A 27,720-nucleotide genomic window follows, 5' to 3' on the forward strand; every position below is an offset into this window, starting at 1 on the left:
ATCCCCCAGTAAGGTTGGCTAGCAGGAAGTAGGTTTAAGGCACAGCCCCACAGATTTCCCTGGCAGCTTAGGGGTAGATTCTGTGCAAAAATTTGAAAATTCTTAAACATATTGACAAATATTTCCATCTTTTGTATTTCATTATAAACCTTACATGTGTCTATATAATTTATTTTTCTTTTATTTGGTGAGGAAAAGAAATCTCAAGTATCAGTATAGGGAGGAGATCTCAGGGATGGCGAAGAAGGAAGAGTGGAGGTGAGAGCACCTGGAATGGGGTGAGGAGGTGAGAAGACGGTACGTCACCTATCTAGCTTGCTGCCCTCTGGATTTTTGTCACCCTAGGCACAGGCCTAGTGTATCTACTGATAAAATCTTTTTTTTTTTTTAATTTTGCAAATTTCAAACTTGATACATTCAAATCCTGAAAATCATTATTCAGGAGTACAAGTAATAACAATACATGTATCATCCCAAAGGATAATATAATCTATTCAAGACAATTTTATTTAACATATTTCCTTTGACCACCTGTTACCAAACAAGAAGGGGGAGTACCAATCTTTAAGCAAGTACACTATAGAGAGAAAAAGAAACATTTTCTAAAGCAAACATTGAGAGATTATGGAGTATATACTATCTTTCTTACAACTATAAGGAAGATGTTATTTCATGCTCTACCACTTGGTTCCTGCGATTCTCTAGGTATTTCACTAACTGTTCAGGTTCATAATAAACAAATTTTACACCATCTATTTTCATTACACATTTGCAAGGAAATCTAATGTTTAATTGAATCCCAAATGTTCTAGCCTGGTTTGCCAATATTGAAAATTTCTTACGTCTTGCCTGCGTCTCCTTAGAGACGTCAGGATAGACCCACAACTTCTGGCCCAGATATAATAAAGATCTTTTACTTAGAAATAATTTTAATACATTATCTCTATCCTCTGCTAACTTAAATTTTACCAATAAAGTTCCTCACATTTCCACTTGAGAACTATAAGATCTATTGATAAAATCTAGGACTGGATTAATTGTATTGGTCAGTGGACTGCCATGATCCACATTCTTTGTCCTTCCTGTTTCAAAGCCAGAACAGCTCAGCAAGTGCTCCTGTACAGTTAACCACAAGATAAGAGAGCTCTTGTGACTGTGTTAGGGCTAACGTGCTCTGACTGTCCTTGCTGGGGCTCTAAATTTTCATGGATGGATGGCTCTGGTAAGTTTACAGCTGAGCAAGGCAGGAGAGTTTGTAGAGTCCTGTTCACATACTGATTTCATAGATTTCAAATTCATGCTCACCTCCTTCTGGTCTGATATACTTGTCAAGCAGGATTACTGAGGTCCATTACCAGCTATATTTGGCACTTAGCTGGACAAAACCCGAGATTTAAATATTCCTCTGGTCTGACCCCCCCTGACATAGCCAGGAGAGGGGGTGTTCTCAGGATTGAGTTGCTCCTTTAAGGCTAGGCCGTGGGAGCATCTGGATGTGCATAAATGGCCTGATGCACCCACAGGAAATTAGCTACAACTACTGAGTTGTAATTAATTTCAATTCAAATAATGTTGCTTGTGAAACAGATAGTTTAGGGTATTGATGAGCTTGTTAGCATGCATTTGCATGCTAATTAGTTCATTTAAATACACACATTGCCGGACTTGAAATAACATGAAATATTTGAAATATCACACATTATCCCCATGTTAGGCTATTTACAGTGTGAACCATGAGCATTTGAGGACAAAATCCACTTTGCCAGATGCATGAAGTGAAGTACAGAAGTGGGTAAAATTTATGATGATGGGGGAGGGAGATATAGAACAAAGAGAACATACTAAGGTAAGTGTGAAAAGGTTGCCATACTCCTAAAAGGGAACTTCAAAGAAACACTCCAGCATGAAACTGGGACCTTCTGTATGGCTTCATGACACATTTCAGCTATCAACTTACCTGTTCTCAGATCATCCTGTCTTTTCATACTCTCCTCAGTTGTCAGTTGGCTACAATGCTATTAACACTCTGTTTTGTATTCCCCCTCCCCCCCCCATCCCCATATATTTTACCCATCTCTGTACTACACTTCATGCATCTGAGCAAATGGACTTTGAAAGCTCATGCCTGAATAAATTGGTTAATCTATAAGATCCCACCTGCCTCATGTCATTTTTGCTAGACCAGACTAACACGGCTATCCCTCTGAAAATTTAAGAACGTTTTTTTTGGTTAACACATAACTAAACTGGAATTTGTTGCCAGAAAATGCAGTCCAGTGTAGTAGAATAGCTGAGTTTAAAAACTAATTTTGGATAGCTTTTGGAGGACTGGTTCATTAAAAATTAGTAGCCAGGAAGACTTAAGGATTGCAGCAGGGAATATATCTCCCCAGTTTGGATCTGATGGGTTATTTCAAGAGGCCTGGACTGGCCACTGTCAGGGACAGAATACTGGCCTTGATGGACCATTGGTTTCATGAAGTCTGTCACTTATGTTCTTATGTGTTATCATATAGCCATCAGATGATAACTTTTTATTTCTATCAACTTGGGTTAGCTTTGAACCAATAATCCAGTGGAGAAAGGCTCCGTATGCCAGTGAATTACTGAAAAGCTGGATCCAGATTGACACCAACAGTATTTTTCTATAGCTTCAACCAAACTAGGTTCAGCTTAATCCTAAAAATTCAGTTTTCTGTAATTTTAATGAGGCTTTGTGTGCTTGCTGTTTGAAGATCTGTTATTACTTTTTGAGCAAAAGGTTATAAGTCAGCATTTCTCTGACTGTCATTTTGTGTTATGATACACTAGTGAGTTTTGAATTCATGTTGATGAGTGCAATTTACAGAAATCAACTGACTCTTTGGCAACCAGCAGCCATGACAAAATCAGTAAACAATGATTTCTGTTGTCTGTAAGTATGAACCTCACCTGCAAAAAAATCTCCATTTTGCCCTTAAATTCATTCACCACTTACCACTTACTTATTGATGACAGCAACTGTATCACTTTTGAAGCCTTGGCAATGGGGTTACAGCTTGCAAGTTTCCATACTTGTACTAATACAACATTGATTTGTGTGATGTCATGGACCCAATGTTTGCTTGCTGTGTGCATTTCTGATCATTTACAAATAAGTTAAAGATGCTTACCTGGAGGAGCTTGAGATCATGTTCATGAGTCATTTTGTTATAGCTGGGATATGGTACAGCTTGCTTTATCTTAAATTTTTGTTGCTCCTTCCCTATTTGGGACAGTGAATGAACCCCGAGGATAACTTCTGTATTGATGCAACTAAAATAAAGTAAGTTTTACTTAAGCGTCTTCATAACTGGAGCTATCCTAGCAAAATAGTGAAAGATTATAAAATACATGGAAATATATGCATTTTTAGGACCATTTTCAAAACTGTGTGGGCAGACACAAGGTTGTGGATACTTTTACTTGTGGATTTGGCACCAGATCTGAAAGATCACATTCTCTTCCTCCCAAAATTGCCCAAAGAAAAATTACCCTCAGGGATTTACACCTGCTTTTTCAGGAAAACCCCCCACCACACGTAGGTTTGAAAATGCACCACCATATGCGTTATTGCCTCCCGCAACCTAACCTTGGTGTAGAACACCTCCATGAAAATGTGGATACATTTCACACAGCGCATGCCTTTTTACCTACATATAGGGTGAGACATTTTTGAAAAGCCCTTTTCCTTGGATAAATAATCATTTACACGGTGATTGGCTCTTGAAAATTGCCCTCTTTGCGTACAGTAAGGGTTATGGGGCTCATTATCTGTTAGCCTCTAAGATAGCCAGCTAAGTTCTATCCAGCTAACACTCAGCTATCTGCAAACTAGCCGTCTAGATTGTTGCTGAATATTATCCTAATTCTAGCCAGCTAAAATGTAGTGATCTAGATTTAAGCCTGCCATTTGAATGCTCATTGTTAAATGGTTAAATTTAGCTGGCTAGCCCTGAAAGTAAGTGACGGTCAGCTAAGTCCTCCTCTGAACCCTGGAATGCCCCAAGGGTCACCCACTTTTTGAGTGGCTAATTTCAGTCACCTAGTGAAACTTGATAGCTGAATTTAGTCACTCTATGGTGTGAAAATGTCCACCCCCTAATGTCCACCTTTGTTAGTTGGCTAGATCATGCATAAAACATACTCCTGTATTGCTTGATCACAGTTTATTTTGCTAACCTGTGAGATATATCAAGAACCTCTTGTTTTCTCTTTTCTAAAATCAAAGATGCTCAGTTGTAAATTGTACCTACCTTCAGGTAGGTACAATTTACTGCCCAGACTGCCCAGTATATCACTTGCCAGGCCAAGTGATATACTGGGCAGTCTGGAGGGCTGGGGACCCTTTGGACTATATGATTGGTCAGTCCCAGTTCTCCTCCAATGACATGGTACCAGTACAGTAATCACATAGGAACTCTGGAGAGCGCCTACCACTACATATGTAGCATGAAGGGCTGGCGCTCCACACTTTGATAAAGCACATTGGGTTCCTTGTCCATACCTGGTGCCCTGAATGGTCACATGCCCTGCCTGCCCCTTCAAATTGCCCTGTCTACCTTGTGCTGTGCAATATTTTAAAAGTACAAGTGCTAAGTACCAACCTTAAATTGTTAATATGATTTCTTTATGGCTCATTCTAATGTGTGTGAAGAACAATGGCAGTAAGAAGCAGGTTGAGAAAATCACTGCATCTCCTATAAAGAGAGGATCAAGGGGACATAGAGTGAAGAAAAGTGAGCGTCAAGAAACTGTTGAAACCCAGAAGTATTGATATAGTAATAAGAGGAGAAAGAAGGGGAGGGGGAAAAGGGCGAAAAGGGGAAAAGCAAAGAATAGGAATCTACATACATGTATGTGGATGAAGTCCCTTTCAAATGTGCACTGGTGAGGCTTTAACAAATGAAAAGTCACTCGGGGTTATTTGGTCTGTGGCATTCCGCCAAGATTCAGAAACAATCCGGGTAAATAAAAATGTGTGAAGACAAGATTAATATGACAAGAGGGTACCAATCTTGGTGGAATGTCACAAACCAAATAACCCCGAGTGACTTTTCATTTGTTAAAGCCTCACCAGTGCACATTTGAAAGGGACTTCATTCACATACATGTATGTAGATTCCTATTCTTTGCTTTTCCCCTTTTCGCCCTTTTCGCCTCTTATTACTATATCAATACTTCTGGGTTTCAACAGTTTCTTGACGCTCACTTTTCTTCACTCTATGTCCCCTTGATCCTCTCTTTATAGGAGATGCAGTGATTTTATCAACCTGCTTCTTACTGCCATTGTTTTTCACACACATTAGAACGGTCGTCTTCCAACTGTAAGTTCTCTTCTGGTTTCCATTTGAGCCTTCGTTTATCTGTAATTGGTCCTTTGAAATTTGTTTTAACTTGAGTGATGAGTTATTTCAGGTAATTGGTTCAACCCCCAAATTATCCTCTGGAAATTCCCCTTGATGTATCTAATGGGGTAGGTATTTCCTTGTGTTTTTACAGTTGCCTCTGTAGCCTTGCCATCCTTTCTTTGGTTCTAACAATTGTTCAATTGATTTTGTTTTCGCTGACACATTTCTCAAGAATGCAATGCCGCTTTATTTTACCACATGTAATTGGTCCCTCCCGATGCAGCCTTTGCAAAACACAGTCCATGTCGGGGGACTGACATTTCAATAAAGATTTGGCATTTTGGAATTAATGATCTCTTCGTGTTTAAAATGTTTTTCTAGTTTGTTTTACATGGACCTTTGCAATTAATTTTGCAACACACCTGTTGGATTGTGATCATATTAGTGTGTTTTCCCACCGTTCCACAATACATTGTGGTTTTATAACCAAAGACGTTTTCAGGTCAATATTGAGCAGAGAAGTTATTAAGATAAAGTTATTGGAATAACATCAGCCGAATATTTAGCGGCACTTATTCAGCTAAATGTGCCAGTAAATATACTCAGCTAAATTTACCTGGATAAAGTAATCTAGGAACTTTGCTGCTCACTGGTTTACTGAATATTAGCAAAAATCCCCCAAACTAGTGACTGAACAGTGACCAATCCCTTCCTCCCACCCTCCAATATAATAAAAAATGTTGCATGGCCAAGCAGACCCCCCCCCCCAGTATATGCAAAACATGTAGCTCAGCCCACCAGCCCCCTAATATAGCTGAAAATTGTCCCACAGCAATTATTTCATATGCACACCAATACACCCATTAGTTACTATGATGTCACTAAGAACATTTTATATAGTGTATAAACCAATTAGATACCAGTGTAGCTGATGCAATTTCTTTTCCCTATTGTATTAGCCCATCAATCTCCTCCTTATCCCTTGGACTGCTAATTGAATCAGAACCAGTCTATTCTAGGCTATGAGCCTTCATTCACAAATACCCAGGATTCTTGCACATTTTATTACCCTCCCCTTAGTGTAACCCAGACATTGTAGCACCACTCTTTGGCCAAGGGGCCTGGTACAGGTGCACCCTGAGCCTGGCCACTAGATATTGCTGTTGTGTGATGGCTTAGACTCTCTTCCCTCAGGGATTGTGAACATTGCCTCCATTACATCCTCAGCTCCAGTCAGTCCTTGGAGCAGGAAGCCACCGTGCCATAGGGAAAGCCAATTGTAATTTGTTTTCTCATTACTGGAGCAATATAAAAATTATCTAAACAAGTTGTCATATGGCAACTTGCCTAAACTCCTTCTATAGATCCTTCACTTAAAATGTTGCAATTTGTGTCATTCTTCCAAATATGTTTGCTTCTAGTTTAATGAACAACTGAGTAAAAAAGGTTAAAATTCTTATCCAGGGAATCACTTCTTCAGGTTAACTTGCTTAAACAAAGTAAACAAAACAGAGTAAGAAAATGCCACGTTAACAGTAAAATTCTGAATTGTCATCTGTACCACGTTAAAATCAACTTGAAATCTGATCAAAAGTCTGAACTGGTATGAGCCTATTCAATCTAGAATCAAAAGTGATTCATAGGTGGCTCACCCATCCCTAGCAAGGTTATCGTCTGGCTCTATTTTTTCAGAACAGGATGATACAATCCTGTTTTCACCATGTGGCATACACTATAGGTCTGGTTGCTCCATGACAAGATAGGTTAATATAAAACCTGCATGCAGTTAGTAAACCTTCAACTGGATTGGCTTAGTGGTTGCAGCAGTGGGCCAGGTCCCAGGGAAATCAGCATTCAAATCCTGCATTTCCCACTGGTATACATTGGACAGGACAATTTTTTTCCCTTTGCCTTAGGTACCCACTTATATTATAAGCTCTTTTGGGAACAGACTTATTGTTCTTGAATACTTATCACCATAGCACTGCATATGTAGAGCAACACTATAAAAAGGCTAAGTAGTATTGTCCTGAAAAATCTTCATCCTTACTGCTTTCATTAATCTAGTTCCATAACACCAATATTGTGAACACATTTTTGATACCACAGAACTTATATTAGCTTTGATTCTTTGCACAATATCTTGGAGTCACCACTACTTTTGAAGCCTGGTCTAGACAGTATATCTGCTAATCATTTAATAGGTTGGATGAACTTACACGCTACAGTGAGCTGCAGTTAATACCCAATTGGGTTTGATCAAAGTTCCTCCACACATTTTGTCGCCTACAATGAGGGCCATGAAAGGCATTGAATGTGGGCTCGCTTCCGTTCCTCCTATAATTTCCACACTCAGCCCTGCAAAACAACAAAATATTAAATCCATATTAAAATATCTCCCTTTGTTCTAAAATATATTCTTAAAATATAGAGAAATCGAGAAATAAGGTTATAAGCGATTATAAATTTTGCAAAATAGTTTTGTGCTGTAAAATCATTAACTGTTATTGCAATAATTCAATATTTTTGCTGATAGCACTTTCTCAGCAAAACTTGTTGACATCAGTTAATTAGAGCTGGTCCCTTGCGATCTTGAATTTACTGTTCCATCATTGAAGCATCTGGTCTAAGTTGTTGAAATCAAGTAGATTAGTTGTACAGCATTTATTTTAGAACTCCATCTAACAAAAAGCAGCAAATGAACTGAGTTTATTTTATGAATTCAGGCTCTGATGGAAGCACTGTTGAAACCTCTTAACTGGAAATCTTTCTGACTGGTACATTGTTCCTATTATGAAGTCATATGCAGTGAAAGATATTTATTAAAGGAATGCTGAACATCTGATGAACTGTGTACAGGTGCACAAGGAAAGCAAAAATCCTCATCTGTTATCAATTACTAATTTTATTTTATAGTTGTTATTTTGTTTTAATTTATTCTTCTGAATTCCTGTTTATGTGTTTATTTGATTTATATTCCTCCTTTCAGACACTTCAAATCTGAGCTTCAAGTGCATGGGGGGAAATTATAGCTATATAGAGGCAGACATAGATCTTTGTATGTAGAGAAACTTAGAACATGTTTGCAGGTAAGGACTAACTGGTCTTCCCCCTCTGCCCAGTTCTGTCTTTCTCCCTGCTGGCACACAGCCCCTAGAGAGCCTGAACCTATCAGATCTTAACTGTTAAGCAGTATCATACATGGCTATGACTTGGATGGGAGATGACCGAGGAAGACCATGTGCTATGGGCTGCAGAAGATAATGGCAAAGCACTACAGAATCTTGCCAAGAAAATCACAATCACATGATTGCCAAAGTGGATGGGGAAAAAAAAAGATAATGGATATACCACCCCCATTGCATTGTGTTGTCACAGGTCTAATTTAATCTGCTGTCTTCTTTCATTACTAGGGTCTCTTCTATAGTCCTCTTTCTAAGTCTGTGTCCACCTATCATAGATTAAGTATATCTACACTGAATAGATCAAGTATAATTATCTAAAAGTAATATTTCACCAGAGGCTTACAAAATAATAGTCTAGATTTGCTTGTATCCTTTCTAAGACAGTGTCAAATGGCACTGAGTTCCAAGGAACTGGGGTGAGAAAGCAAAAAATCTGAAACAAAATTACAGAACAGCTTCCCTATTTCCTCTGTCCTGGTAATCAGGTTTTGGTTTGACGTGTGTTGCTCTTCACTTCATTTGTTCAAACTATAAGTAATAGCAATCAACAATTCTCTGAATTACAAACAGATGAAAGGAAGACCTACCTCCATGGATATGCAGGAGAAAAACAGCAGCGGAGAGAGACAAGGTTAATAGAAGGGCCATTCTGGCTGACTTCTGTTTGCTTGGGTACCTGCATCCTTTTAATATGTACTGAGAAGTCAACGGATGTGGCTGTTTTACTCTTGGGACATTGCCAAAACCTTATGTCCCTCTGGTGCTGTTTTATTTTAAGTGGTATTACATATTACTTTATCTCCCTTACATATGGCTTTATGTTCTGGGTGGTGTTTTGATCATGATCACTGAGGAAAGATAATGACTTCCTTTTCAGACCATGAGAAGAAAAATGTATCACTAGCTCTTCTGTTTGTCCTCAGCTGCTGAGCAGTTATAGTAAGAATGAATGTCTCCTATTATGATCATGTTGACCAAGAACACATTCATTGGAAACTGTGAAGTCAAGAGATGTAATTGCTAATTTCAGGCGGGCACATTTCTCATGGACTCTTCTGCCAGTGGGAGGATATTGCATAGGAAAAGGATGGAAGTACAGATGTTACTGTGGGCAGTAGCAGCTCTTCTCCAGCCACACTCTTCTCTCTGCATTTGCTGGCACATCTGCACTTCGGCCAGGGTCCCGGTAAATCAGTGGTTACTGGAAACTTGTACATGCCACATTTTAAGGCTTGAGTCTTGGGAATTCACTGAATCCCTAGAAGGCCCTGACTGCATGCCACTATTGCACAGTTATAATTTGCTAACCCTAGGATTCTTGAGGGTGACGTGGACAGGCTGCAACAAATTCTTTTCTGAAAAAGAAACAAAAACCCGTCCCTTCAGTTTCCCTTAGAAAATTGAATCCTGTTAACCCTAGAGCCCAGTATTAAATATTACAATAAATCGCCATCTGACAGATACAAAGATCTAAATATCTTTACTGCAGTGTGAAATAACTTAGTTGTTGAAAAGAAAGTCAGTTGTAGCTAATAGAATTTTTGGTTATCAATAAAGTTGACATAAGTGTACAACATAGATGTAACATTGTATGAAGGTGCAGGTTATTGAATAGGATACAAATCTATATCATCTTACAAAGCTTTGTATTCTACTTAGTTCTATCATCTTTACATACAGTTCTTTCTGAGCACTCGTTTCAGCCTCTGGGCACCTGCAACATTTTGAAATCCCACACCTGGCTGTCCTAGAAAGCAGATTCCATTCCCATATTAAGCCTAAAGCAGCATGCAAGGGTCCCACAGCATCTATCAGGAAAACTATGATGTTTTACAATAAAGTATAGTAATAGCTAGGCAGAAAGTATTTCTTCAGTGCTTAAAATGACTCACTGTGTAGCACAAAAGCTTTCAAAAGGAAGAACTCTTCAACTCTGCCCTACAGAATGTCAGTACCATATTTTGCTGCATGATGTGGCATCTCATGCAGTTGAAAGGATGGAAAGACCAACTAGATACTAGTGGCAGCTACTTCTTAATAGCATCCACAAAATATCGAACCTAGGTGATTATGTACATTCAATCTTGTAAACAGCATTCTCAAGTCTATATAACAGTAGAAAGACTGAGGAATTGAGAAATAATATCCTACTTGTTATCAATTGCAAGAAGCTTTTCTAAAAAGCAGATCATCACATGTGAACTTCTGTGGTGTTGAAAGATCACATCTGATAAAGCCAACTTGTACCAAGCAATGTATTGGCTGCTTTGAACTCTCAGTTAAAGATAATAGGGAGTGTGTAACCTCCTGATAGGGTACATAAAAAGATGGAAAGGGATCATCCTCTCCAAATGTGTTTTGTAGATTCTAGATTAGATCGTGCAGATGGGGAAGTGGACCTGTACAGAGACAATGGGGTATCCTGTTTGGAAAGGGAGAATTCACAACCTCCTTTCCATAAACTCTGGAACCTGTTTCCTCCTGCTAATATTGGCTAAAGTGTAGCATACAAAGGGCCTGATTTTCAAAAGCATTTACAGGCTTACAGGTGAATTTTCAAAGAAGTTATGCATGTATATATAACAAACTATCAGCAGTTTTGAACAGCCGTTTTGAAAAGTTTTGAAAACCTATGGATAATTCAATAGCATATATTGTAGCAATTTTCAAAAGCTCATGTAACACCAGTAAAATGCCCTTAAAATTGGGTTTTACATGTGTAAATGCACTTTACCTGTGTTAAGAGGGCTTTTGAAAATTACTACAACATATTTCATTGAGTTGTCAATAGGTTTTACTCATGTTAAGTTCACTTAAATCAGGTAAATGACTTTTGAAAATTGCTATGATAGTATGTTATATTTACGTGTGCAACTCCTTTGAAAATTCACCTGACAGTGCACAACTTCAAACACTTACTTTATTTCTGGATAACTCAGCCAACAAAACTATTTTCAGAGGATGTGAAGCAGGCAGAAACACAAGTACTGAATACATCAGAAATCATGGGATCAACAGTTAAAATCACTACATCTCCTTAAAGCATGTAACACTTAGGAAGCATGGTGAGACAGCCTCTTAGCCTTTACATGAAAATCACTTAGATCTTCCCACAAATAACACTTGACATCAATAACTACAACCCACACAGTTCTTCTTAAACACATTACCCATTCACCAAAGGTCAGGATGAACCCTCAAGTTCTTCTTTAACATTCCCTCATCCCAACTGTCTTCTACAGGAAAGGGGTGCAATCCAGGGACATATCATAGTATATCCATACCAGAATTCACACTCAAACGGGATTCCAATGACACTTCCCATTTTCAGAGCTAATCACGTAACCTTGGTCTCTGACCTCCCATATTTCCTTTAATTTTCCAATCCTCTAGGAGGTAAGGATTCCATGGCCTTCCCCATGCCAGTAACCTTTGGGTCTACTACTACCCAGGACTTCTCGCCAAGCTTGGTCCCCCCTGAAAAAAGCTTTACACATTCAAAAGAATCACCCAAAGCAATGTACAAAGCTTAGCCCATGAAATCATACCATTAAAATAATTAAGAACAATACAAACATATAAACAAAAAAGAAAAAGAGAGAAAAAATCCACTCTCTGCAGTTTGTTTAAACAACTGTGTATTTGAAGATGTAAAATTACAGCACCAAATACCATCTTACACATTCCCCAACTCTGAAATCATCAGTCAGATTATTCATTTCTTCCTAAAATGCATTAGCTCAGTGTCCTGTCTCACATCGATAAGTAAATCATTCCATAACTTTGGCAATATTGAAGAGAAAGCTCTTTTTTTGCAACTTGTTTATGAAATGCCTTCACTGAAGGAAGTAGTAGTTGGTATTGAATGTAATGCTCATAACAATCGTTCAGATTTAGACCAACAAATTCAGGCCTTGCTTTATCAAAATGCAGTAAATATTGCATGTGATGGAAAAAGGGGTGTGTTTTATGGTAATAGGGAGTTTATTGCAATAATGCCTATGTGAAGAGCTAAGTTACCACAAATTGCGATTACTTTTTCACACTTTGAGATAAGTGCCGGAATGTGGTATTTCCTACATACAACCACTGGGGGGGGGGGGAGGAAGAGAAAGAGAGAGAGACTAGCCATAATGCCCTGACCCTAGATACGTATTTATATCTCTATGGGAGCCCACCTAGTAACTCGAGGTGAGGTTTAGGTATTAGTGTAGGGGTTAGGGGCCACTTTGACATTCAATGTGAGACGTATGAACAGAACAGTGCTCTCTTGTGAACATTTGATGACCCTCGGAGTGAGGAAACTCACCCAAAGATGAGATTTGTGCAATGTTCTCTCAATCTAGCTTGATGTTACAATACCTAAACCTTACCTCGAGTTACTAGGTGGGCCTCCATAGAGATATAAATACATATCTAGGGTCAAGGCATTATGGCTAGTCTCTCTGTCTCTGTCTTTGTCTCTCTCTCTCATAGCTAGGTAGATGTCCTGGGAGCTTCAAACTACCAAACCCAGCAACCTCATCACAACAGGCAATCAGCCATAGCACAAGCTATTACATGGCTTAACACTCCTGAAAAAGTTGTAGCTAAAATCAGTGTTAAAGCTGTGCAATAGGGGGCGGATTTTAAAAGGCGCGCGAATAGCCTACTTTTGTTTGCGCTCCAGGCGCAAACAAAAGTACGCTGGATTTTAGTAGATACGCGCGGAGCCGCGCGTATCTGCTAAAAACCTGGATCGGCGCGCGCAAGGCTATGGATTTTGTATAGCCGGCGCGCGCTGAGCCGCGCAGCCTACCCCCGTTCCCTCCAAGGCCGCTCCGAAATCGGAGCGGCCTCAGAGGGAACTTTCCTTTGCCCTCCCCTCACCTTCCCCTCCCTTCCCCTACCTAACCCACCCGCCCGGCCCTGTCTAAACCCCCCCCTTACCTTTGTCGGGGGATTTACGCCTCCCAGAGGGAGGCGTAAATCCCCGCGCGCCAGCGGGCCTCCTGCGCGCCGGGCCCGCGACCTGGGGCGGGTACGGAGGGCGCGGCCATGCCCCCGGACTGCCCCGGGCCGTAGCCACACCCCGTACCTGCCCCCAAAACGCTGCCGACACGCCCCCGAAACGCCGCGACCACCGGGCCCGCCCCCCGACACGCCCCCGACACGCCCCCCTCGGAGAACCCCGGGACTTACGCAAGTCCCGGGGCTCTGCGCGCACCGGGAGGCCTATGTAAAATAGGCTTCCCGGCGCGCAGGGCCCTGCTTGCGTAAATCCGCCCGGTTTTGGGCGGATTTACGCGAGCAGGGCTCTGAAAATCCGCCCCTAGGGTTTCATAAACCCAGCCCACTCCTCCTCTTTTTAAAATTGCATCGCACCATACGATATGGTGCTATCACATGCATTAAAGGCGTTTTTGCATGCGTTAAGGGCTTATTGCATGTGTTAACAAGGCTTTTCACATGCAAAAACACCTTAACTCATTTTGATAAATGAGGGGGGCCAGTTACTTAAATGTGGGGAACACGGCCCTCTTAATATCCTAAATACCAAGACTAAAATGTTAAACTTACATTTAAAAGGCAACCAGTGAAAATTCAATAGATGTGGAATAGCTGGTGTCCTCCTTAAGCACCCATGATAACTCTGGCTGCCATGTTCTGAATCACTTGTAAGCACCTGGTGACAGCTCCCAATAAATTCATTGCAGTAATCAATTACTATTAAAGCATAGGACACAGATTTTAAAGCCTAAATATTCAAAACATCCACCTCCTTCAGGTATCTTCTTCAGGAGGTGGAAGACCCTCTCCTCTTTATGGCCTCAGGCCTCTTCCCTTGAGTGGAAAAGCCACTGCAGGGCCCCAATGGGAGGGTCTCCAAGCTTAGCAACTTGCAGACTGGCGACTCCAGGTAATTACATAAGAAGATAAGACTTGCCATACTGGGTCAGAGCAAAGGTCCAGCAAGCCCAGTATCCTGTTTCCAACTGTGTCGAGTCCAGGTCCAAATACCTAGTAGGATCCCAAGGGGAAGATAGATTCCATGCTGCTTATCCCAGGGATGAGCAGTGGATTTCTGCAACTCTGCCTCAATAATAGACTTTTCCTCCAGGAATTTGTCCAAACCTTTTTTAAATGCAGCTACACTAATAACATTCACTAACATTCTCTGGCATGAATTCCAGAGCTTAAATATGTATTGAGCAAAAAATTATTTTCTCTTATTAGTTTTAAATGTATCACCTAGTAACCTCATTGTGCTTCCCCAAGTCTTTGTAATCTTTGAAAGATTAAAACAACTGATTGTTTACTTGTTCCATTCCACTCATTATTTTAAAGACCTCTATCATGTTTCCCCTCAGCTGTCTCTTCCCCAAGTTGAAGAGTCCTAACCTCTTTAGCTGTTCCTCATAGGGGAATTGTTCCATCCCCTTATCATTTTGGTCACCTTTCTCTGTACCTTTTCTAATTCTGCTATATCTTTTCTGAGATGTGGTGACCAGAACTGAACACAATACTGAAGATGAGGTCATACCATGGACCAATATAGAGACATTATTATATTCTCTGTTTTTTTCTCCATTTCTTTCATAATAATTTCTAGCATTATATTTGTTTCTTGGCTGCTGCTGCACACTGAGCAGACTATTTCAACATATTATCAATGATGATGCCAAGGTCTTTTTCCTGAATAATGACTCCTAATGTTGAACCTTGCATTGTGCAGCTATAATTTGGGCTACTCTTCCCTAAGTGCATCACTTTGCACTTGTCCACATTAAATTTAATTTGCCATTTGCATGCCCAGTCTCCCAATTTTGCAAGGTCCTCTTGCAATTTCTCACAATCCTCTTGTGATTTAACAACTTTGAATAATTTGGTGTCATTGGAAGCATTTTGATCACCTTACTCATTTTTCCCATTTCCAAATTGTTTATAAATATATTAAAAAGCAATGGTCCCAGAACAGATTCCTGGGGTGCTCCATTATTCACCTTTCTCCATTGGGAAAATTTACCATTTAGCCCTACTCTCTGTTTTCTATCTTTTAATCAGTTCCCAATACACAACAATTTACAAATTACTAATAGCAAGTCTGCATTTTTTCAGCACTCTGGGATGTACATCATCTGGTCCAGGTGATTTGCTCCTCTTTAATTTGCTCTATTACATCTTCCAGGTACACTGAGATTTGTTTCAGTTCACATCCTTAGAGGTTCCTTCCATAACTCCTACCCTTAGAAAGGCAGGAGCAAAAAGGGCAAAACCCACCAAAAACTCCTCACTTTTATAGCCCCACTAAATACTCGGTCATCAAATGAGAATGAACCACCTATTAAAGGAACATACATCATGCCCCAAAATCACTATAGCACAGAGAACAGCAATGCTCACATGTCTAAAATTGCCATCAATTGGTCATTTGCTAGTATTGCAACATAACTATAAAACAGTAGAGATGTGAATCGTGTGATCGATCGTCTTAACGATCGATTTTGGCTGGGGGGGGAGGGAATCGGATCGTCGCGGTTTTGTTTTTTTAAATATCGTGTAAATCATAAATCGGGGGAGGGCGGGAAAACCGGCACACTAAAACAACCCTAAAACCCACCCCGACCCTTTAAAATAAATCCCCCACCCTCCTGAACCCCCCCAAAATGTCTTAAATTACCTGGGGTCCAGTGGGGGGGTCCCGGTGTGATCTTCCACTCTCGGGCCATGGGTGCGTTGATAGAAATGGTGCCGGCGCCATTTTGGTTCCTGTCCCCCGAAGTCACGAGCATAGGAGATCACTCCAGGACCCCCGCTGGACCCCCAGGGACTTTTGGCCAGCTTGGGGGGGCCTCCTGACCCCCACAAGACTTGCCAAAAGTCCAGCGGGGGTCCGGGAACGACCTCCTGCACTCGAATTGTGTTGCCATATTGCAAAATGGCGCCGGCCATAAGGCCATACGGCCGGTGCCATTTTGCAATACGGCAATATGGCCATACAGCCAGCACCATTTTGCAATACGGCAACATGATTCGAGTGCAGGAGGTCGTTCCCGGACCCCCGCTGGACTTTTGGCAAGTCTTGTGAGGGTCAGGAGGCCCCCCCCCAAGCTGGCCAAAAGTCCCTGGTGGTCCAGCGGGGGTCCGGGAGCGATCTCCTACGCTCGTGATGTCGGGGGACAGGAACCAAAATGGCGCCAGCGCCATTTCTATCAACGCACCCATGGCCCGAGAGTGGAACATCACACCGGGACCCCCCCCCCACTGGACCCCAGGTAATTTAAGACATTTTGGGGGGGTTCGGGAGGGTGGGGGATTTATTTTAAAGGGTCAGGGTGGGTTTTAGGGTTGTTTTAGTGTGCCAGTTTTCCCGCCCTCCCCCTTCCCCCGATTTACGATTTTTGACGATAAATCGGGGGAATTCCTATTATATATCGCCTCTAACGATTTTTGACGATTTAAAATATATCGGACGATATTTTAAATCGTCAAAAAACGATTCACATCCCTATAAAACAGGCAAAACATTTTCCAACTTGTCAAACATGATCAGCTCAGGGTTTCCACCAACTAAACTGTCCTGTTCCATCAGAAACCAAAATGCTTTCAGGTATGATTAGGGGGAGATGTCAGATAGCATAGCATGGTCAGTAGACTGCCTTGGTTATACTTTCCAGCTGTAGGCAGTCAAACCTGTGTAACCCCTGGGCTGATTGAACCTAGATAGTGGTTCCAGAGGCCATATCTCAAATGCTAAGTTTCAAATGGTAATGACCATTATTGTTAAAATTATCTTAATTCTGTGGGGTTCCCTTAGCAGGAGAAAATGTGAAAATGTGAAGGGCCTTGCTTCACATTGCAAAGTCTGAATTCTCAGGTCACAGTTCTTGCATAAAGCTCTGATAAGCATTAATGTCACTTTGCAGCAAATAACACACTGGAAGCTGAAATGATTTCCAAATATATGTTTAGCAATGATGAAAATAATCTTTACAGCTAGTTAGTTGACTTCTGATGGTACAAGTGTTTTAAATACATTTGTGACTTCTCACAGTTTTAAGTAAAAGTTAGATGTTCAAGCCATTTGATTCAGTTTTTAAATCAATGTTCTCTCATATTATCTAGGGCAATTGTTGAGCTTCCCATTGTAGGTGAGATATTAAAGATGCAATTCTGTTGTGATGTCTTTTCTAATACATAGTCTTTGTCATCTCCTATGTAACCCAGGGGTTAAAATAAAGAAAGGGGTGGTAATTTTTTTTTAAATTTAAGTATTTACATGCCTGCTTTGCTGGATCCTGCTGGAGAACTGCATGGAGGCTGTCATGTCCCATGCTTCTGTAGGGGCAACTTTGGAGTGCTCCAGATCCATGCTGTGGCTTGGGGTGCAGAGCAGACAACAATTGGCTGCATGGGAGAGCCAGCAATCAACTGTTCACTGGGTGGTGAGGGCCTCGGAGCAAGTGCATGCAGCATATCTCTTCCCTGGGTGGTAGTGAAAGAATGACTGGGGAAGGAGAAGGCGAAGAGCGCAGCTGAGGGAGAAGCCCTGGAACAGCTGAAGTGAGCATTACTCACTTATCCCTATCCGTCTCCCAGCTTTAGACTTTTGATTCCTCGTTATGGAATCAAAAGTCTAAAGCCATTTGGCCGGCACAGAAGAATAACTTAAGAGAGCCGTTATGGAGCAAATGTAAAAATAGCATTTCAAACATCTTTAATATTCGTGCCTTTTGAATATTGGAGCCCTTTTTAATAACAATGAGTGAATGATGGTTCAATGGATTCTTTAAAGCTGATTGGATAGTGGAACACAGATGCAGTTTATACTGTTCCGTGTGCAGCTGATGGTTTCGTTTCAAAATTAAAGTTCCTCTGAAGAAGCCGTATAGGCGAAACGAGGCCTTGTTAGGATATGCAAAATAAGTGAATACGCCATCATTGGACACAGCGGGAGACGGATAGGGATAAGCGAGTAATGAGTTATGCCATCAAAACTACACAGAGTGACATTAAGAAAAGAAAAATTACGGTTGGGCATAACTGCTCTTTTTTCAGTATTGTATTGTAACACTAACTAATAGATAAGTGGATTAAAATTATATGGAGAGTAAATGTTATATTTATGTATTCATTGACATGTATTCATTGACGGAAATGTGTTATACATGAACAAGTATAACCTTTTGGTGCTGTATTGTGCTCAAATATATAGGGTGTATTAGTGGGCTGTGATTGTATAAAGGGTGACTATAATTAATGATAGTAAGAGATTAGTTAAAGTTGAGAGATGAATACTTGTGGTTTTTAGGTGTAGGAAATGTGTATTCTTTATATTAAATTTATGTATGAGTATTTTGAATTGTATGTAAACAAAATACTTTTATAAAATATTTTTTTCAATAAATATGAATTTTTATTTTAAATAATTGATGGTATCAAATATTGTAAGTGAATACAGGTGCTTTTTTTCCTCCCCCCCCTTTTTTTTAAGGGTTTTTGTGGTAGAGAGGGAGAGGGTTTTTGTGGTAGAGAGAGAGAGAGAAAGAGAGATCAATGAACACTCCGAAGGAATGGAGAAAAAGAACTTATATGGATGATATAGTAACAATTAAAAGCAAATCTTCCTCAGGAGGAAACACATTTGGCAAAACAAGGGCCTTGTTGGAACAACTGACATCATACCCAGGAGGAACACCATTTTCAAGTGCAATCTTCAAGCTGGTTTTGAATAAATGCAAATTGTTCACATTTACCACTGTATCAGGTGTTTGTTCTGTATACTTTCCGACTCTATAATTCATCCTTTGGAAATCGTTCAAAACAGTGCTGCTCGTATTCTATCAGGTACTCCCATTCGAAAACATATTACACCTATTCTTCAATCCTTACACTGGTTACCAATAAAATACAGAATAAAATACAAAGTTCTTACCATTATTCACGGCCTACTACATAACTCATCTTCCACATGGCTGTGCTCATTACTCCGCATTTACAAACCCACCCGTCATTTAAGATCACTAACTCAAAACTTATTAGACATCCCCTCTCCACGACAGGCTAGACTTGATATCACCAGAAGAAGAGCATTTTCTGTAGCAGAACCCACCATTTGGAACTCTATACCCAATTTACTTCGTTCATTATCCAATACCCAACAATTTAAGAAGTCATTAAAAACATATTTATTTCAATTAGCATTTAACATCCATCCACAACACACTACTTCAAATAATCAACACTCAGTAACCTAGCAACCCCTTCCCTACCCCCAATGCTTAACATCATTCATGTTTCCACCTTATGCATCCCCTCCTCCCTATTCATTTCTTCCCACCTTTTCCCTTCCATAAAATGTATTATGGCCCAGCTCCAGTTCTGTTTATTTAATTAGATTTTTTGTTACCATGAGGTATATATCAGTTTTTGTATTTTAATTTTATTTTTTATCTTTAATTTTTAACTCTATTTTATTTTATTTTATTTTCATTTTACTATGTAAACCGTTTTGACAAAAAAACCTTGTTTTGAAAAACGGTATATAAATACTTTTAAATAAAATAATTAAAATAAATACTTTTTGAGCAATGCATTTTGTTGGTTGGTATTTACAACAAATTATGTCCTTTTCATATATAAACATCTGTAATGTTTTTATGTATGTTTTGAGCTCACCCATATTATAATTCATTGTAGTGCCATATGATCTTGGTATGTGAATTATCATCATATGCTATAACAGTGATTTAGTTTCTGTACAAAAGCTGGATATAGGTGGGGAGACATTTATATCAGATTGTCAAACCTATGCATGCACATAGGGACATATGTTTGTTTTTTTGATGTGTTATATTTAACATTACCAAGGTGTTCTTTTATTTTACTTGTTTCAAATAATATTAATAACGATTTGCTTTTAATTGTTACCATATCATCCATATAAGTACTCTTTCTCCATTCATTCGGCGTGTTCTTTGGTCTTTGTTGAGCATCTTATATATAACTACATATTACCTGGTCTCTTTCTTTCTTTCTATCTATCTATCTAGCTATCTATCTATAATCAGAGAACCCTAAAATAGGGTAACATCACAAATGTTTTAAATGATTTGAAAGATGATTAATGTTGCAAGTTTTATTACACAAGGGCAAAGGATATCAAAACTATTCAAAAAATAATTCAAAAAAATTAAATTGTCACAATAACACACACATATATTTATCAATTGCCCTAGTCAATCATTCCTCATTCATATTGCTTCTGTTGTGTGTGCCGGCCATGGCAGACCCGCGGCCAGGCCCTCTTACCCTCTACTGCCTGTTCCAGCGTCTGGCTCCTCTTCCCTCGCAGCTATGGGCTGCCGCTTCGTCCTTAGGCCACCCCTGGTGCTTCTGTTTCCTCGGCGGACACCTGTGCTCCACAGCAGGTCTCCCTGCGTGGTCCACGGAGAGACGCCGCCATTCCGTGCCGCACTCCTCTCTAGGCATGCGTGTGCATCTTCTTTCCTTTTAAATGGGCCACGGCGAAAATACAACCCGCAGCTCTGGTATATAAGGCCAGGCCCAGCCTTAGTTAGTTGCCTTTTCAACAGGTCTCCACGCTGGTCGTGTACTTCGTTGCTTCCTCTGGTGATTCCTTCATGTACCTGGTTCCTCTTCTTCTGTGTTCCTGATCCTGGTTCCGTTACTTCTCCTTGTTCCTGTGCCTTGTGTTTATTCTACTTGACTTCTACGGATTGACTCCTGGACCCAACCTCTGCTTTGTCTGACTACGCTATGATCATCTCCTGGACCTGACCCCTGTTTTGCTTGACCACGCTACTGATCATCCCCTGGACCTGACCTCTGCTTTGCCCAGCCACACTACTGATCATCTCCTGGTCCTGACCTTTGTCTTGCCATACCTCCTTGCCTGCCGCCTGCTGCCTGCCCTGACTGCAGCCTGTTCAACGATGCCTCTTCAGTTTCTACTCTGGACTTGGCCTTTCAGGCTTCAGCCTGTTCTTACCTGGGCACCCCCTGTCTGTCTCTCGTTCCTCTTCGCGCCCGGGTCTCCAGGAATCAGCCTCGTCCAGTTCACACTCTCCATTACTTCCTTTGCTGGCCCTGGCTGACCTCCTTCTCGTCTATCTGAAGACCTCGGACAGAGGCCCACCTAATTCCAGCCGGTCCTGGCACCCAAGGGCTCAACCTGCGGGGAACGAGGGCTGGTATTGGCAAAGCTCCAGCCGGCCTCCATCAGTCATCCAGCTCCACCTACCAATGGTGGGGACCTGTAGGGCCTGCCCTATGGGTAGTGTCAACCCCACTTTGGCTCAAGGGTCCACCTCCTGCACAACAGCTTCTAAACTCACTGTATTGTTATGCATTTATAACGTGTAGATATCAACACAAAACGTCAAAATATATACAAAGTGCTTGTAATGAAACAATGACACACTTGCAGTAGAGCTGGACTTCAAGAAAGATACTTTGTGAATTGCAGATGAGTCACATGGAAGATACCTTCATTAAAAAGGGAATCTCAGTCCACAAGAAAGGATACTTTGTAATTGCTTCACAGGACTGTTGTTATAATGTAGTGTCTGTTCTACTTCTGCTCTATCCTGTATCTCAAATACAGGATAGAGCAGAAGTCCAGCTCAGCTAGGGGTTATGCAACGAAGTGCCAGGCCTGCTGAAAGGGGCAGGCCAGGGGGTCATGTTCTGGATGGGGAGGGGTGGGGGGCAGGCCAAGACAGCACCATTCGATGCTGTCCTAGGGAAGTGAGTGCCAGCAGCCGGCCAGTATGTGAAGGTTACTTCTAATCCTGTGGAGCAGTAAGTATAAAATAAAAAAAATGGGAAAGGTTAGGTTAGAAGAGGACCGGAAGGCTCATCTGCATACTTCTCTCAGCATCCCCCAGGAGAGGACGTCAGAGATCACAGTGAGCAATCCTTAATTGGAGCGGACTGGGGGATCCCCGATTGTGTCGCCGAGCTTTTTCTGTCACCAGTCCAATCCTCTGGAATACCATCCCAGATGAAATTTGTTTATTGGCAAATGCAAAAGAATTTTAAAAGGCTTTAAAAACATATCTCTTTGCCGCTGCATACAACATTACTTAACAACTTTTACAGTTTATTGATTTCATTGTCATGAACATAACAAATCTGTCTTGATTTTATTAACCTTTCAGTTAGTTTAATATTCAGTTAGTTTTAATATTTTGGATGTATTGTTTTATTTGATATATTATACTTGTCTTAATTTGTGTATGTTGTGTCCCACGGCCGTGGTGTCCCACGACCGCAGGCCCCATACCTGAGTCATGGCGTTCTCTCGCCGCGGGAGCCCCGGGGGAGGGCTCCGATTCGGGCCACCGCGCCCACGCGGCCTCCGGACCTGCTCGCTGCAGGGGAAGCCGTCCTGCTTCCCCCTTTGCAGCGTCTGACGGCATCTCCCCTTCGCGGGGGAGATTCAAGATGGCCGCTGCCATCCTTAGGCACGAGGCCGCGCCCCCTCCAGTGATTTAAAGGGACCTAATCCCTTTAAATGGCTTCACCTGTCTTCCATCAGGCAGAGCAAGGAAGTATATAAGGCAGCTTCCTCTGCTCATCCAGCGACTTGGCAACGTCCCCTAGTGCTGTCTAGTCTGCTTGCTTCGGTGAGTCTTCAAGCTTTGGATCTCGTTCCTGTTCCGTCTTGACGTTCCTGGTTCCTGACTTCGGATTGGCTTACGGTGATTCTCTGGTTCCTGACTCCGGATTGGCAAGCGGTGATTCTCTAGTACACGACCAGACTGGTGAGCGTCGATCCTCTGGCACTTGACCTAGGACTCCTTCAAGACCACCGTCTCCAAGGGCCCACCTAAGTCCCAGCGGCCCGGGTCCCTACGGGCTCCTCCCGGGGGGACCGCAGACCACAAGTGGTGAAGACACAGCGCCTTATCTCGTCTCTTCATCGCCTCCATGTTCACCTCAGTCTCCAGTGCCAAGGGTCAGCTGGTCCTGCCTCCTGTTCTGCCTCGCCACCCAACGAGAGAGCCTACGGACCCTCCGAAAGGTATACCATCCTCTCGTCAGCCAAGGGTCCACAAGCCTGAGCATAACAGTGTATTTATTATGTATATTATATATTTGTAAACTGCTTAGCCAGACAGATCCTGTTTAATTTGTGGAATATAAATTCTTTTAAATAAAAAAAATAAAATAAAATAAAAATTTTCTAAAAATTCCACCTGCATGCAAAGCTGGCCACCCGCCCGTGGTTTTGGGATGGGTACTATGTCCCTGAAGGTCTGATCAATGTATCTCTCTGTCTGCCTCAGCTCCTCCAAGTCTGCCACTCTAGCCTCCAGAGATCAGACTCATTCCCTGAGAGCCAGGAGCCCTTTGCGCTAGGTAAATAACATACAATCTGTCACTGGTGGGTAAAAGATCATACATGTGACACTCAGTGCAAAAGACTGGAAAGCCCTCCCTCTTGCTGCTGGACTGCTGCCTTCATCTTAATTTTGATGAGTTCCTAGTTAAGTTTAGGAAACTAAGGGAGTTGGAATTAGAATACTTTAAATTTACAGGTGTATTTACTAATTAAGCTGCTAGTGTCCTACAAGAGGATGATTAAACTCTCAATAAGGGCTAATGCAATAGTATGATTTAGATAAGACCCTGATTGATTTTTAATGAGAAAGTGTCTCCTGCCTAAAAATCAAGGGTTGAGTAGGGGTGGGTGGGTGGGAAAGACAGACACTAGAATTAACTACCTCTGGCTTGCTTATTATCTCAGACACACACAAACTCTAAAGAATATATCCCACCATTTCATCTTTCTCCAGACTTTTTTAAGTCCAAAGATTTCCCAAATCTATACCAATCCTTTCAACCACTATTAAATTGATCTTTACTCAAAGATTTGAAGGATTTGAGATTCATGCACCTAACAGCATGCATTTCCTGTCCTCTTCTACTGCAAAGGGTGCATGGCCTCTGGAAGCTGGTACTGTGGAGTTCAAACCCTGGATCACTCACTGTGACCTCTGGTGTCCTCTCTCAGGGGATGCTGGGAGCAGTATGCAGATGATCCTTTGTGTCCTTTTCTACTGCAAAGGGTGTGGGGCCTCTGGAAGCTGGGGCTGTGAAGTTCAAACCCTGGATTGTTTGCTGTGACCTCTGGCGCCCTCTCCTGGGGGATGCTGGGAGCAATATGCAGATGAGCCTTCCTGTCCTCTTCTACAGGGTACAGGGCCTCTGGAAACTGGGGCTGTGAAGTTCAAACCCTGGATTTCTCACTGTAATCTTTGACGTCCTCTCCCGGGGGATGCTGGGAGCAGTATGCAGATGAGCCTTTTGGACCTCTTCTACCCTACCAGCGGCCGAGGGTATGAAGATTCATTTTAAATAAATTCAGCTAAGTATACACTTGTCAAAAAGTCAGCTAGACTGAAAATTTCAGCACCACAGAGAAAAAGAGTATAGAAGCACTATAGGAGCTGTAAAAAGTAATTGTGTCAGAGACATTAGGGAAAAGTACACAATACAAAACCCTCAGGAATCACAAGGACTGGGAAACTCACTGAAAGAGACAAAGTGAAAAGATTTAACATATATGCAGAGACAGACAAAAAGGAAAAGAAAGAAAACACCTTTTCTCTACTTACCTGCAATTTGATAGTGGTGATTTTGTCTTGTTGCACCCTTAAGATAGAATTGGAACCCAAAGGTTCACTTTCTTTATAGTAGCATTAATTACTAAATTCTGCATATAGAAGAAATAGTAGATAACACACAAACCATACTTATCTGATTGGTTTATGATAAAGTGGAACCGGTTCTCTTCCAAATAATTGTTAGCTGTAACAAAAGAAATCAGAGATTGTGTTACAGATAAAAGTTTACTGTGCACGTATAAAGCATTCTTTTTTGCCTTGACAATTTAACTATTGTTAATAAATTTGCAACTCAGTTTAATCTTTCTGTTGATTTCAACTGGGTTCATCACTCTTAAGCCTCTGTCTTCTCTCTCTACCCCTGGGAGACTGCCTGGGTGGATTATGTCCCAGATTTCTTTTGAAGAAGACCCAACAGGAAGAACAGTCATATTTTCCCTCTCTCAATCAGTACTTTGAACCTATTTCTCTGTAGACTTTTCACTCTTCTCCTTCTCTTTATAGTATCAGAAAGATACCTGTTTGAACTCCTCTTCTTCCATTCTCCAGCAGATGTACCTAGGGCCCTGGTAGAGTCCAGTTCCTCTCCTTACTCCACTCCCTACTTCTTCTCCTTTGCTCGGCTGTAAGTCATCTCTCCTCTGGATACTGAAGATCCGCTGGTTCCTTCTCAGGGAAACAACCTCTCTCTTTGATGTTAAAGTAGCAAAGAAATAACTTAATTGAGTCTCTAGTAACTGGGTATTCAGGACATAAATAAATCAACACCAAACATACAAAAGAGGATGGGGAGGGTGGGGAGGGTGGACAGAAACTCCCATATCCAAAATAAAAGTCTCCATGAAGAAGTTAAGAGTCAAACAACAGAAAGTAACAACCAAGACTTATTTATTTATTTAAGATTTTTATATTCTGCTTTTTGGCACTTTAAAGTATACATCAAAGCGGATTACATTCAGGTACTGTAGGTATTTCCCTATCCCCAGAGGGCTTACAATCTTATTTTGTACATGAGGCAATGGAGGGTAAAGTGACTTGCCCAAGGTCACAAGGAGTGACAGCGGGATTTGTCTTGCTGTCTTTGGAAAAAGAAACTAAAATCCACACCCTAAGATAGTGGTCTGGCTTTATATACCAGAGGAACTTACCAAATACTTTCTTTTTCATGGGGGAGGTATACATTCACACTATTTTTATTATGTTTCCTCCCAAAACAAAAAGTGGTTTAATTCTAAGTCTGTTCCTAGTAGGGATCGAAGGGATCTACACTTTTCTGCGATCATGTTTCTATGTTTGTATGTATGATTGACAGCTGGGAGAAATAGTGCAGTGGGTGATACTAACGTCAAGCAAGAGTGTAGGTGGATAAGCTTGTACAGCCAATAGCTAGGAGAAACCCTCAGTGTTGACAGGGGTTCCTGGGCAAGCTAAGTGGGCCAAATGGTCCTTATCTGCAAATATTTACAATCTTATCTTATGCACAGCATTACAAAATTAATTCTTAAGTTGATCCAATAAAAGCTATCACAGCCTGTATGTGAAAAAGGATGAAAGATGAGATGGTGAAATGTATTCTATACCAGAGAATAGTGGCAGGGTTTGTAGGTCATATATAGACCTGATGTCAGGACAAGTCCCAGTGGAAGCTTGAGCTGGTTTAGCTTTGAAGTTCAGGACTGGATTCTTAGCTTTAAGACCAGCTGAGCATCTGAGATGAGTGGAAGCAGTAGAAGAGAAATCTGGTTCATAGAGGCCTGGCAACCACACCTCTGGGCAAAAGGGATTGGCTGGACATAAAACATAAGAACATGCCAAACTGGGTCAGACCAAGGGTCCATCAAGCCCAGTATTCTGTTTCCAACAGTGGCCAATCCAGGCCATAAGAACCTGGCAAGTACCCAAAACTAAATATATCCCATGTTACTGTTGCTAGTAATAGCAGTGGCTAATTTCTAAGTCAACCTAATTAATAGCAGGTAATGGACTTCTCCTCCAAGAACGTATCCAATCCTTTTTTAAACACATCTATACTAACTGCACTAACCACATCCTCTGGCAACAAACTCCAGAGTTTAATTGTGCAATGAGTGAAAAACAACTTTCTCCTATTAGTTTTAAATGTGCCACATGCTAACTTCATGGAGTGCCCCCTAGTCTTTCTATTAACTGAAAGAGTAAATAACCGATTCACATCTACCCGTTCTAGACCTCTCATGATTTTAAACACCTCTGTCATATCCCCTATCTGCTAAAAGGGGTTGCTGGGAAGCAGGAAGCTGTTCTCAACAACCCGAAGGCTAACTTACCTCTTGCTACAGAACCTGCTACTTTCAGAAGGTGCAACTTATTATAGATTCTAGTTTCTGGTCTGCAAGTTAAGCTTCTTATCCAAGCTTTCTTCTTTGAGAACTTATTACTGATTCCAGCTATTGGCCTATAAGTCCACCTTCTTGTTGAAATCTGCTTCATTGTTTCTGACTCCAGTTTCTGGCCTATAAAACCAATTTTAAGTTAAACCTGTTTCTGTGTGAA

General features: G+C 41.2%; 1 protein-coding gene across 1 annotated transcript in view; it reads right to left on the reverse strand.

The window, feature by feature from the left end:
* LOC115100786 (granzyme A-like) overlaps nucleotides 1-27,720 on the reverse strand; it is a 48,495-nt gene that overhangs the window by 15,566 nt on the left and 5,209 nt on the right. The window contains exons 2-3 of the mRNA XM_029619660.1: nucleotides 7,589-7,727; nucleotides 3,153-3,294 (exon numbers count right to left, since the gene is read on the reverse strand). Coding sequence (XP_029475520.1) covers nucleotides 3,153-3,294; nucleotides 7,589-7,727 — 281 coding nt within the window. The remainder of the gene's footprint in view (nucleotides 1-3,152; nucleotides 3,295-7,588; nucleotides 7,728-27,720) is intronic.

This window comes from Rhinatrema bivittatum, chromosome 1 (genome assembly GCF_901001135.1).
Source record: "Rhinatrema bivittatum chromosome 1, aRhiBiv1.1, whole genome shotgun sequence".
Lineage (NCBI taxonomy): Eukaryota > Metazoa > Chordata > Amphibia > Gymnophiona > Rhinatrematidae > Rhinatrema > Rhinatrema bivittatum.